At 37.8% G+C, this 14,247-nt stretch overlaps 2 protein-coding genes across 3 annotated transcripts; one reads left to right on the plus strand and one right to left on the minus strand.

Annotated features, from left to right (window-relative positions):
- Window positions 1-381: 381 nt before the first annotated feature.
- Window positions 382-1,464, minus strand: LOC138307095 (uncharacterized). Its single transcript, XM_069247725.1, has one exon. It carries the CDS (start codon window positions 1,462-1,464, stop codon window positions 382-384), a length of 1,083 nt encoding a protein of 360 aa, XP_069103826.1.
- Window positions 1,465-8,807: 7,343 nt separating this feature from the next.
- On the plus strand, window positions 8,808-12,816 carry LOC138307659 (para-nitrobenzyl esterase-like). Of its 2 annotated transcripts, none has more exons than XM_069248478.1 (5): window positions 8,808-8,852; window positions 10,443-11,081; window positions 11,222-11,540; window positions 11,835-11,906; window positions 12,181-12,816. In XM_069248478.1, exons 2-5 carry the CDS (start codon window positions 10,443-10,445, stop codon window positions 12,774-12,776), a joined length of 1,626 nt encoding a protein of 541 aa, XP_069104579.1. In that variant the 5' UTR covers window positions 8,808-8,852; the 3' UTR covers window positions 12,777-12,816. The 2 variants fall into 2 exon arrangements, with proteins under 2 accessions (XP_069104579.1, XP_069104578.1); XM_069248477.1 differs by having other exon boundaries at window positions 8,814-8,848.
- Window positions 12,817-14,247: the final 1,431 nt, after the last annotated feature.

Genomic DNA, 14,247 nt, shown 5'->3' on the forward strand with positions numbered 1-14,247 from the left:
GGAAAGTATAGTCTAGGGACAGAACATGTGCATAGTCTCTCGAGGGAATTGCACCATGCTTCCCATTCTTGTCTTCGTTCCTCTGGTAAAGGCTCGTCCCATTTGGGTGATGATCCCACAAGATCTCGGAAAAGCAGTCTTCCTCGCACAATCACTGGAGCTGCAAATACTATGGGGTCATAGATACCGTTGATAATCGATAGAAGACCTCTTTTTGTGTAAGCCTTTTCAGTGACTCCCGCGCTAAACATAAATGAGTCTAATGAGTCTAATGTCAGATTCCAGTGCAACCCGAGGCTTCTCTGTACTGACGGGCAGTCCGTTGTAAGATCAAGATCTCTAATATCTCCAGCTATGTCATCTGGCTGGAACGTAACGGTTTCAAAACTTCTTCAGAATTGGATGCAATTTTGTGAAGTCTAATTCCACCATTCTCGTGTAAACTCCTTTGGGTTCTCTTAATGAGTGATACGGCTGTAGTTGCATCAGGGTAGATGTAAGACCATCATCCACGTAGAAATTCCTTGATACAAACTCCTTGTCAGAATTCTCTGCTGCTTTTCTTAGACCGTACGAGGCAACTGCTGGGAATGGCGAGTTCCCAAAAACATAGGCAGTCATGCGATACTCAATCAGTGGGTTCGAAATGGAGTTGTCGGCATACCAGAAGAATCGTAGAAGGTTACGGTGTTCCTGGACTACTTTAAAGCAGTAGAACATTTGTTCTACATCAGCAATAACTGCAACTGGATCCTTTCGAAACCTGAGTAGCAATCCGAGTAAACTGTTATTGAGATCTGGACCGGTCATTAGCACGCTGTTGAGAGAAAGGCCATTTTCCTTTGCAGAGGAGTCAAAAACACAGCGAATCTTGTTTGGCTTTTTAGGATTGTATATTCCAAACAGCGGTAAGTACCATCGCTCTTCTTCCGATGCGAGATCTGGGGCAATTTCTGCATGTCCCTTTTCCAAGACTTTAGACATGAATTCCATCATATGAGAATGTTTACGCTGATCTCTATGGAGACTGGTATCCAGTATCGTTGCTGTTCGTAGGCTCTGGGCTCGATTGTCAGGCAATCGCGGACGATCTGGCCTTAACGGTAGAGGTGCTTCCCACTGACCATGACTGTTTTTCTTGAAACCACTGTTCATCACACGCAGGAACTGTTTATCCTCAATCGAGTGGCCAGGCTTATCGTCGTGTTGAGTCTTGGCAAACAACGGGAAGGTGGTTGTTCTGGGATTGTCCTCTTTGAAATCAAAACAGTTAGGACAGGGTTCCATCAATGAGGGTCGTCCATCAACGAGGGTATGTACCTTATTCGTAGTTATATAGGATGTCTGGTGTACCTTGCCCAGACATACTTCTGCAATAATAACCCATCCAAGTTTGAGACGTTGGGCGTATGGTCCGTCCATGGGTCCTATCCTTTGGTCCATGACATGATGCGCAGTAGGCATGTCGCGTCCTATTACCATCAAGATATCTGCGTTGTGATCTAATGGTTGAATTTGTTGAGCGATTCCATGCAAATGGGAATGAACTCGAGCTGCCTCAGGAGTAGGGATTTCATTCCGGTTATTCGGGATATTGTCACATTCCAGGATGACTGGAAGGTTAAGAGAAAACTCTCCATCTATTGACTCCACCACGTATCCTTGGGCTTTCCTCCCAGAGCAAGGAATTACTCCAGAACAGGACGCCATGGTGTACTCTGTATATTGACCGTTTTCTCCAAATCTGTCGAAAATGCAGTTTTGGCTAAACTAGCATTACTCTGGTCATCTATGACTGCGTTTAGACGAATAGCCTTGTATTGCTCTCCATTAGGATATACTTTGACAAGTACAGTTTTTGAACATGATTTACCCATTACTGTCGGGTCTTTACACACTTGCGTACAGCAGGCCTGAGTACTGTTATGTTGTCCTGAGACAGTGGTAGAGCTATGCTCCCCTTCATGGACTGAAGTAGGATTCTGGGAGTAGTCTTCTATATGGAGTACAGTAGGGTGCCGACTTCCACAACAAATATCACACTTCACAGTGACTTTGCAGGATTTTGCTAGATGATTGTCATTACAACATTTAAAGCAGTAACCATGTTTTTTCAGAATATCCTTCCTATCAGGTACAGGCTTGGATGAGAATAAGCGACAGTCTTTCAAGGTGTGACGGGCACCTTCACCGTGAATAGGACATATGTGAGCTGGAGGGTTTTGTTTCTCTACGTCAGTCTTTTTAGTAGAAACCTTCATATTTCCGCTCCTCTTCCCTGTAGCACTATCTGATACCTTGGATTGAGTTGACTGAGGAGGGTCCAATTGAAGTCCTGGATCATTCATTCTTTCAGCCATACACGCTACGAAACAGGAGAAGACACTAAATGGTGGATAGAGGATGTTTTGATCTTTCTTGTGCCTAAAGGCCATGTCTGTCCATTTCCGTTGTACGAACGATGGAAGTTTGTTGACTATAGACTTCACTCCAGCTGAAGAGTTAAATGAGCCAAAGAAGCAGTGTACATCACGTTTTCCTTTAAGGATTGCATCTCAGTCAGTAAATCAGAAAGTTCATACATCTTCAGATTATCCTTGTTAGATAGCCTTGGGAATTGATCGAGCCTCCTTTGAAATGACTGTACAACAAGCTCCGGAGAACCATACCTGCTGTCGATTCTATCCCATATCTTGGTAAGTGCTAACCTCTCATCATGGGAGTGTGCTGCTCTAAGACTTAATGCCTGTTTAGAGGACTCTGGGCCCAACCATCTTACTAAAAGATCAAGTTCTTCTGTAACAGTGACATCAAGCTCTCTTATAATGTTCTTGAAACTGGCTTTCCAAAGCATGAATCTTTGTGGTTCATCTGAGAACTGAGTGAATCTTGACAACAAAAGATCCTTTTTTATCATGAACTTGGTGAGTTCCGTGGTGTCCTTACAACTGCTGTTAATCATAGCTGGACTAGGTGTGGCTGGATGTTGTTCAGGGGAGCCCCATTCAGATGAAGCGATACGAGGAGAATCTGGGATGACAAACTGTGGTACGTGTGCCTCCAGTGGTGTAGATTGTACTGGAGGTCTTATAGGACGGTGTGTAACAAACGTAACCTGAGGGGTTTCCTTTGGCAGTTGATTTGAAAATGGGAACTCCGATAAACCCGGTTGGAAGGTTGGAGCAGATGGACGAAGTGGAGGGCTGGTGAATTGATCAGCTGTAATGTTACTGAAATCAGGAAGCGGAGGGAGGTTCTGTATTGGTTCTGGACTCGGCTGATCTGCCTGGTTGATATCCTTCCCTACAAAATTCACAGTATCGTTTACAAAGGCTTCTGTACGTAGCTGTAATCCATGACTATCAAGGCTGTTCTTATCTTCCTCAATAAGTTCCTGTACAGCATGGAGTTCTGCCTCTGCTTTTTTTAGGTCTCTTTTCGATCTAAGTAATTTCAGACTTATGTCAACTGCAGTTTGTTGTTTTAATACTTTTGCCTCCTTTTCCATAAACTCCATGTTCACCTTTGCTCTTTCATGTTTTAGTCTCTGTTTAGTAAGTATGTAATCAACTGAGGATCTATGGGATCGACTGGAACAAAACGATGTTTGTGACCGTGCCTTGTCTTCCTTTGTTGGAGGGCCTCTGTCTGCGGAATCAATCTTGGAAAGAATACTTTCACGAACAAGTTTGTGACTGGCAAGTTCTCTAAAACTATCTGCTGTTCTTGTCCTCTGAAGAAAATCCATGAATTTGTCTGAAACATCTATGTAGAGAGATTTGTTTACGAGTAATTCTTTCTAACAACCTTCTTCAGCATTTATGATTATCCTATGGATCAAATCATGAATTGTAGCTCCTAATTTCACCAACTTTTTAGAATAGTCTTGAACAACGGCTTGAAACATTGTCTCGCCTTCTGGTGTTAAGTTCCTGGTACGTGTCTCGCTTGCCATACTCATTGTTGTTGTGTAGTCTCGACGAGTTTCCTGTAGGTTCACGATTCGCAGGTCTTTACTCGCAGGTCTTTTACTGTGGTGTTTATGACATGACTCAGATTTCTGTAGGTTCACTTGTTTATTTCGCAAATCTCCCCAGAGGAAGGTACATCTGTTTACATTGAACTTCCCGGAGGAAGGTAGTTATTCCTTTCACTGAACTCCCTGAAGGAAGGTATTCGATTCACAGAACTCCCCGGAGGAAGTTAAAAGACTACAACATATGAAAATAAAGGCACAATAAGACAGATGTACAATGTGTCCTTATAACTACACATGCCTAATTGAAACTTAATCTATCTCAGTACCCTCAATACTTTGATAACTATACACATAATTGACTAGAGATAATAAGTGTAAATAATGAGATATGAGAACAAAATTACGCATGTAAATTACCTGGATTTCCTATTTGACAATATTTCTATATATGAACACAATATATATGCATTCACCTTCAGACAGAATGTCTCTAAGTACATTATTTATAATAAATTGTTATCTATAATAAAGTTTGCCTAGTAAGACATTTCGTCCCATGTATAGACATGTAATTATACGAGGACGAATTGACTAAATTATACTTCGATCGAAACAGTAATTATATCTATCTAAAAGGCTTATTCACATTATACCTATCTAGTAAATATACTTATATAATACCTATAATCAACATTTGCTATACCAGTGACACGCAGGGTCCTAAAATATGACTTACAAGCACTGAACATGTGCTCCAGCAGACGATACATGATCAACGATAATCAAATGACTAAAATGGCAAATAAACTATCGTGAAATAATCACAATGACTGAATAATGTTTCCAATCATATAGTAGACAAAAATACATATAAACAATCTATGGACAGGGAATAAACCTACCCTGTGGGGGACCTAAATTTTCCTTTGATTTAGCCGTGGCCCGGCATGTTGACAACCTGAGTCGAATCTAAACTTTGGCTAGACTAACATCCGGACTGCAAATTCAGGAAAGTTCCGGATTGCAAATAAAATTGTAATAAAATACAAAAAGTCTAAATTTAGGAACATCACATTAATAATTAAAGAAATTTGAATTTTTTTTATCTGTTTCTGACAGGGGGGATACTCAAGATAGGAATTTTATGAAAAATGTTAGTGCAACAAATTAACAAAAGATGCCCCCTCCCCCGATATAGAAGATGGTACTTTTATAATTTTTAGTCACAGTTGTGTGAGATGACCCTCATCAAAATTAGCCATGGTTGACCGGACTTCCTTTAACGTGGACAGTGGCAAACGTTAACAGTGTCGTCTATGGAAAGCATTTGGTTCTGTGTTACTGTGTTACTGCATACACTATACTATATACCATGGTAAGGTAATATAAAATTAATAATAAAGCTGGTATTTTTTTTTTTGCAAACTGCAGCAATTTGCACCAAAACCACCAATGTTATAAGTATTTTTTATTAACAACTCGATATCACATCTTTATCTTTAAGGTAATCCTGTCTAAAATAAATACCTTACTCTTATAGCAGAGTCAAAGCCCAGTGTATCTAATGTTTAATGAGAACATTAATAGGATTCTGGTTGGAATGTAGTTATAGCAAACAAAGGTAGTTTTTAATTTAGAGGTCACTGAACATTTCAAGCTTAATATTACGAACAACAAATGTGAAAAAGACATGGAATATATCTTCATGCTATCGATGAACAGCACCTCATAACAGATAAGACAGTTAAATGTTCTAACAAATGACCTCATTTTATGTTATATTTAGCTAAAGTGTCTAAGTACATTTGTGTCTATGACTATCTTAATGTACGTATTGTTTAAGCCACTCAGTGTAGTGTTATAAGAAAAAATCATAATGAAACTGAAATTTGGAAATCTGGAATTCTGATTGCTGTTTGCAATATCAGTAAAATTATTTCATACTAATGCCTTTTTTTTAATGTCATTGACTCTGGATAGGGCTTGACACATTATTACCAAACCAATGATATCTCCAATAATAATTTCAAAGCCTAAAATCGTATATCAGAATAGTCTAGATAATGTTTATTGATTTGGATATGACAATGATGTAGCGATACTCTGAAGACGGTAACGTAAACGGTGATGAAGGATTATTACATCAAACTTAAAGTAAAATGTATCGCGAATATAATTGTGTACGAATATGCAGGAATACAAGATCGTGAAGTATTAATATTTGTCAAGTATTAATATTTGTCAAAATATTGAAAATATCGAATACGTGAAATAATGTATTCACGAAAACGGAGATGTAACATCATCATCGTCGTCCTGCCGCCATCGAACCGGTCCAACTTAACGGTTACTAATTTAATTAATAAATACATATAAAACGCTTTTGAAACCAAACACAGAAACTAATTTGATAACAATTCCTCGAAACCTGGTACGATTAAAGCAGGGGTGCATCAAGGTTCGATAATGGAGCCCCGATTATTTCTTATCTATATAAATCAGGTTGTTGACATTCTGCACTGATTTTAGCGACCCCTTGTTGACGACACTTCTTTCTTATCTTTTCTTTCCGTTTCAGTCAAAATTTAGAACAATGCTTCCTTTTTATCGTCTTTCTTCCTCAGTCAAGAAATAGAACAATTCTCTGCCATATCCTCTCCTTATCATCATCATCAGCAGCAGCAGCAGCAGCAGCATTCTCATCATCGTCGTCTTCGTCGTCGTCATCGAACCAGTCCGATCTGTTTCTTCACTAGTCAATATACATATATACATAATAATAAAACGACTTTGAAAAAAATTGTCTTGATAACCAAACAGAATATTTTAACATTTTTTTTTTCAAATCTATGTACCATTAAAGCAAATGTGCGTCAAGGTTCCATCATGGATCCCCGACTATTTCCTATAGGTATAAAGTATGCAGACACACTAAAATCAGGTTCCCGACCCTTTGTTGACGACATGTCCTTCTTATCTAGCCCCGGCCCTTTTCAGTCAAGATTTAGAACAATGATCCCCTTAATCTCCTTTCTTCCCCTGTCAAGAATTAGAACAATCTTCTTTTTTCACCCCCTTTTCAGGTATAGATACAGGATAATGCTCTCAAATATCGCCGGTCGTGTCCTGTCAAGATATAGAACATTTCTGTCCTATCATGGTCTCCTCTTCTGTTAAAAAATATAACAATTTTTGCATTTTTTTTTTTTGTTTCCTTGTCCAGATATAGAACAATTCTTTCTGTCAATTTATAGAACTAATATTTAACAGGCGCAGCTTCGGACTTTTAGTAAAAATTAAATAAAACAATTCTAATATTTGAATCTGACGATATCGACGAAATATACATGTACATACTATACTCAGTCAAGTTAACTTACATTCAAGATGTCCTAATTAAACGTTATGAGTCCTGGCTATTTTTAACAATAATTGTACATTTGGGTTTGTAATAACTGTGCAATATCATACTCTACGGACATGAATGTCATGACTACTAAGTCAAGTTAACTTAAATTCAAGATGTCCTAATCAAACGTTATGAATCCTGGCTATTTTTAACAATAATTGTACATTTTGGTTTGTAATAACTGTGCAATATCATACTCTACGGACATGAATGTTGCATGTGTTGAGGGATTTAGTGCTTCTTTACAGACCGGAACACTCTGAAAACCTGGCGTGAACTACAAGTAGCTTATAAAGTCCAAAATATTATAATACCAAAGTATCTCCTCTCAGATCATAAGGTGCCGATATTAGCATCTATACCCAGAAACCTAACAGCTATTACACAATATTGATTATACAGGTTCTCCTACGATCTCCTCTGTTATACTTTTCTCTCTTCGGATATGGCATTATTTCGATGAAGCTATTTGATCTTGATCACCATCACCATCATTACTGGTAACATTAAACATTCATATAACCAAGGAAAAAAGTAATGCTACCTTTTGTAATTTCGCTGATAGAACGACTTAATTGTATGAAATAAGGTTAAACATATGACACATATGTTATTACAGATTTATAAAGTATGATAAAGTCTTCCGACTGGTCCAGATTGTAGTTTTCGTTATACTTGTGATAGTGTCTAATGTTGCTCCTTTCAATACGGTGAATATGCGCATGCTACGCATTTGAGTGTCTTGAATCGTCAAATGTTTATGATTATTCATCAGGAAGGTCCTGACGATATACTTGATGCCGCATACAGAGAGTGAAGGAGGTATAATGCGATATAAATCTTTCGATTACCTTTTAAACGATTTTAAATTGGTAATTATTTCATTTGGATTGTGATACAACTTATATATTATATATGTTTTACAAATCACTATCGTTGGCCCGGTTGAAAGCTCACGAGGGGTATTAGACTGGAATGTCCGGCGAAAAAACCCATGTTGATGGATATGCATGTTATCTCAGACCTTTTCACGTCCGTGCCTGGTATAGAATTCTGGTCGGGTAGATTAAAGGTAGCGGGTTAACAATAACAATACTTGATCAACTATTTTTTCCAATTCGTGAATATTTGATACATATTACATATATAAAACATACTTTTAATGTCAAAAGAGTAATAACATTAAATGATACAATGTTCATTGGATGATAAAATATGAGCAGACATATATGGATATAAATTTGTATGATCTAACAGAATAAAAAAATTGTAACATAAAAATATAAGACGTGGGGAAGAGAGCCAAAGGGAAACAAAGATAGCGATCAAGTGTTTACGTGGATGTTCTATATTTATTAAGCAGACGAATTTGTACCGGCATTTTTACCTTCTCGCTATGTCTCTTATCTCACGGAATCCAGGTAATGACCTTCACCCTAGACAAGGAGAAGACCCGAAGGGTAGGTAAATATCGTCAGAATGTAATATCTAGTGGCTCGATTTACACGTAACACAATTACTTGATTTCAGTATATGCATGACATTGTTTAGTATACTGCAACATTGACACCTAAGAAAAAACATGGAAGCCCAGATATTACCATAGAAGAGGCATAGAACTAAAATATAACTGCCGCGCTGTCTTATCAGTCATTTCTAACTCTATACAACGTATAACGTTTTGAGGGTTAATACCAGGAAATGGGACAGGCGCTATTACCTAATATCAGCGACCGAGGGAAATATCACATTTCAAAGTCCTCGAATTAACATACAAAAATCCCTAAACTATTTTGTTACATTATCAACCGATCAGCAGGCGTAATATAGCCACGCCTCGTACTCGCGAACGCACGTGTTCTTTTTAAATGTGAGGGCAAGCGTTGTAGCACACAAAATAAAACAAATGCAAGGTCACGTGCGGTTTGATTTACAGCTGGCGATCCGTTAATAATAAAACTATGATACAACGTATACATACATGTACCAGATTTACCATTTCTAACCTAGCCGAATCTAAAACATCAAAATTACTATTTAGGATATATGCAAAATCGTATTTTGTGGAGTAAGCTATGGATGTAAAAAAAACCCACCTGAAATGAGTCTCGCATTCCTATAATATATTTGTTAATTTCATAAGAAATACTCACGGACTTTTATCGCTGAGGTATCTTTGGATTCCTTCTGATTTCCTTTGCTGTGATTTTTTAGGGTTATTTTACATATCATCTTCAAAAACACAAATTATGTTCAATTCTTACAGTATCGCCGATCATGTGATAGCTATGTTCACTTCCCAATATTCTTTTAGTGCCCAAAATAAAAGTAGACCCAGGAAGTCCCTGTTTCTATTTATTGTACAGGTTACCGAATTGCGTTGCATTTTGTCAGAATGGTTTGAAAAAAAATACAGAAAACAACACAACAAATGCAATCCTGTAACCAATACCATTATCATTAATAGCGTATTACTAATGCTAATGTTTTATATCCTAAATACATAAACATTTCCATTATTAAAGGTCCACCACCTTTCCGAAACGGCTTTCAATTTTTGAATGGGAATGTAAAACGAGATCGATAATTTTGTAGAGGCGCAAAATTGATTAGCTTACCATTTATAATACACTTTCCATCACCACCTTATTAAAGATTAAATTAAAATAAATGAAATGTTTATTTTCATAACTCGGATCGTCGTATGTTTTCCGCCATCGTCCTCATTACCGCGCGTTAGTACCGGATGTTAAGTATCCGTGGGACAGACGGCAAAACAACGAAATGAATCTTCACTGTTAACAAATACTATGCAAGAAATCTGGCATTTTCTTGTTGTTGTAACGTCATCTGAGGCAATGATATGTATTTCCTTATTATATTTTTGTTTTTAAGAACTTTTATTTTTTGTTTCGGAACGGTAGTGGGCATTTAATGTGTTATATTATAAACAGCATACGACAATATATTTATGACTTTATTAGATAATCTGAAATGATGAAGTGCGTCGATTCACCTCTGCACCTTGCTCAACACATACATCTTACTTTTCAGATGTATATGTTTATATTCTGGTGTGTAAGTGGCATTCTCTTCAATGACGTCACGCAAGGCTTTCTATTCGGAGATCAATATCCACAACCTGCCTTTGCGCCAACCTCATGTGGTCCAGTGAGAGGACGGTTTGATGGTAACGCTTATGGATACAGGGGAATACCGTATGCCGTACCACCGGTGCGGACAAGACGCTGGCAGCCACCGGAGCCACTCTCACACGCGGATGGCACGTGCTGGCCAGGCACGTTCGACGCTTCCATCTTGAAAACTCAATGTGTACAGCGATTGGATGACAGGGTAGTGGGTACCGAGGATTGCCTACATCTAAACGTCTGGACCCCGACCAACATGACGTCGGCTAATCTTCCTGTCATGGTATTCATCCATGGTGGATCCCTAGAGATAGGTAACGGTGACACACCGGGGTATGCCCCTAACGAACAACTGGCGCGTGACACTAATACCGTTTACGTCAGCATGAACTATCGTCTGCAAGCTTTCGGCTTCATGGCATTGGACATTTTAACTCAAAACTCCAAAACAAACACGTCTGGTAACTATGGTTTCATGGACCAGATCCTGGCTCTAAAATGGGTCCAAGAGAATATCCGGAACTTTGGAGGAGATCCGAATAAGGTGATATATTCAACTATTATTTCATAAATAAAATCCGCATTTTTGGTATGTGTTTCCTTAAACATGTTCGATGTTAGAATTGACATATAAATCACTTATTTATCGCTTATTTAATAATTCATGCATTTTCGTGTTAATAGGTTACGTTGTTTGGACAAAGTTCTGGTGGTACCAGTGTGATGGTTCTACTTGCATCTCCACTGGCGAAGGGATTGTTCCAGAAGGCATGGATGCTCAGTGCGTCACCCCTGTTAACCAAAACCTTAGACGGCGCCGTCATCGACAATAGAGTGTTTCTTGAAAGTACTAACTGCACCAATATCACATGTCTCCAACAATTGTCTCCCGATGTTATCACACAAGCTGTACCGTGGGACGTGTACCCATTCTGGGCCATGGCTGACCAGGTCGATGTACCCATCAAAGGTCAACTGGACGGCGGGTTGGCTATAGTTGACGGTGTGTCTTTTAATGATAGAATAACCACGTATTAGAAATAATGAAATCATGATGTGAATCAATTACATGTTATACACATAAAACTGTTCCTCAATTACCTAAACATACGTAATAGATGACATGAAAGAAAAATCGTATTCAAAATGATGTCTTAAACTAGATTGAAACAAATGAAATATCAAAGTGATTCAGACGTTGCGAACCATACCTTTCTTGAATGGTCTAGTATGGCTGATTTCAAACATGTTTGACAAATATTTTATCATGTTGATAAAATAGATTTGCCTCTAACAGGTTTTGTCCTTCAAGAGACCCCTCAAGATGCGTGGATTAACGGACGTAGTAATGACGTTCCCCTGATTATAGGTAAGTGTTACATAGCTTACTTTGTATAATGAATTTACGGGGCGTTGAAATTCGCACATATCTTCCCGTTACCATATAATATAATGCATATCGGCATAATCATATTAATTTATACTCACAATCGCGTCCTGACTACCAGAATAGTTGGAAATTTTCAGTTTTCCTTTCTATAACTTGCAGACAAATGAGTAGAAAGTCATTTGTAATATTTCATTCGTTTGTAATATATTTGAGCATTTAAAGCGATATATATTTTATTTTATTTTTATTCTAGGAACTACTGCACAAGAAAGTGACTTCGTAATTTTCCCAAATGAACTTTTGAATCAGTCTATATACGAAGAGCATGTTATGAGTAATCTCGGTACATTTAGTACAGATATTGCTAAAATGGCTTTGAGGCTATATCCGGTAGGCAAGGAATCAGTCAGATATCAGTTTACGTCCATGGTGTCTGATGTACGTGTTGGATGCGGAAATGACGTCATGGCGCTATGGGCTGCCGTCAACACCAATTCCCCTGTGTATCGTTATGTTGTTACGTCACAACCATCTGCACCTGTCAAACCTTTTGGAATATTATCAGACACCGTTCTATCGTTCCATGGCTGGGACGGATACGCTTTTTTCGGAAATCTCCCAGACGTTCTCGAACATCCATCTACAGACGACATACTGTTTGAGGCAAATATACGAAGGGAGATTATGTCTTTCGTTCAAAACGGAAGTCCGTATTCTATTGACTGGCTTCCATTTCCAGAAAGTGTTGCACTTCTGTCAGACGATACTACAGTGACTTCCGGTTACCACGCTTATCAATGTAATTTCTGGATGCAAAATGGCTTCTTCAGTTATTCATGGGTGAATTGATATGTGATGATCAAATCTGATAATCAATCCTGATGAAATGCTTTGTTGTTTTGTTTACTATGTTTAGTTTAAGAACCCCACATAATGATCATTAACACTTTGGACTCATTGTTATTGAACAAGTTTTCCATCTATAAACAGATGGTTACACCGGGATGTCGGTGTCAACAGAAATAGCCACTATAAAACAAACTTTTTAAGCCATTATTGGATTTGGTTATATGACGTTCAGAAATATGTTGAAATATTTAAATAAACACAACAAAACGTTGATCAGGATTACTTGTTTACGATTTCTTAATGGAAGAAGCAATGCATTGCTGGTAATGTACAAATTAACATTTCATATTCATATTATATTATCAAATGTACGGTGTTAATCAAAAAAAGAATTTAAATTCACTTGTAATGCAGTCATATCAACACACACGTAATGAAAATATCTCTGTAGTTACATGTATAATGTAGCTTATATAACATACAGGGTAATGACACAGGGATAATTAACACAACTCATATTGTGAAATATCGTTTTCCAATACGGCGTGCAAGAACGTCCGTTATAATCTGTATTCTTATCTAGTTCATGCTGTATTACTACGTTGCTGTTAAGAATCGTAAAACAAGTGATTTATCTAAGATCCATTCCCATATCAACGTTTTCAAATGGCTGAGTGGTTAAGATGTCTCGACATATTACCACAAGCCTTCACCTCTGGGTCGCGAGTTCGAATCCCATGTGGGGCATTTGCCTGGTACTAACCGCTGGTCGGTGTTTTTTCTTCGGGTACTTCGGCTTTCCACAACCAACAAACCTGGCCCGTCCTTTGATGACTCTGACTGTTGATAGGACGTTAAACTGATAAAACCAAAAAGGCATCAGATTAACAGATTTCAATGCTTCTCTTCAAAATTCGATTTAGAGTCTTGTTTATTTAAGCATTGAACGTCTTTCAGTTGACATTCAGAGTCAATATGAATGCAAACTGGACAGAGACAAATTTCATGAAGCGCGCTATATATGGCTCTTCAACCGCGCAATATCTGATAACCACCTCATAATGTATGACCTTACTCCCAAACCTCCATCCATTCCAATTCTAAAGCTTTGTGAACGAACATGACTTTTTCTCTTATTATAAAACAAATCTACACTACATTCCTTGTATGCGTAGTTATATGTTCCTTGCATGTTTTCATTTTAATTAAATGGTTTGATAAATGATAACTGTACTGATACGCACTATGTGTTGCATTGACATCATCGTTATTTTCTGTGTTAAAAACAAAAAATAGGGTTTTGTGTAATATCCCGGATATTGTTGTCCTATAGACTAACCGAAAAGATTTCTATCCACGAAATGATTTGAAAGCATCAAACCACGAAATAAAGTGCCAACAAAAAAATGTATAACAGTATAATAATTATATTGGTGTTTTATCACTTACAGAAAATTTGATATATACCAAT

Source organism: Argopecten irradians, chromosome 14, assembly GCF_041381155.1.
Source record: "Argopecten irradians isolate NY chromosome 14, Ai_NY, whole genome shotgun sequence".
In the NCBI taxonomy this organism is placed as follows: domain Eukaryota; kingdom Metazoa; phylum Mollusca; class Bivalvia; order Pectinida; family Pectinidae; genus Argopecten; species Argopecten irradians.

Excerpts from the sequence above, each read along its gene's own strand:
- LOC138307095 (XM_069247725.1), bottom strand. The coding sequence starts at position 1,464 with ATGCCTACTGCGCATCATGTCATGGACCAAAGGATAGGACCCATGGAC.
- LOC138307659 (XM_069248478.1), top strand. The coding sequence starts at position 10,443 with ATGTATATGTTTATATTCTGGTGTGTAAGTGGCATTCTCTTCAATGAC. Across the intron at positions 11,082-11,221 it reads TTGGAGGAGATCCGAATAAG|GTTACGTTGTTTGGACAAAG; the intron begins GTGATATATTCA and ends TCGTGTTAATAG. Across the intron at positions 11,541-11,834 it reads CGGGTTGGCTATAGTTGACG|GTTTTGTCCTTCAAGAGACC; the intron begins GTGTGTCTTTTA and ends TGCCTCTAACAG.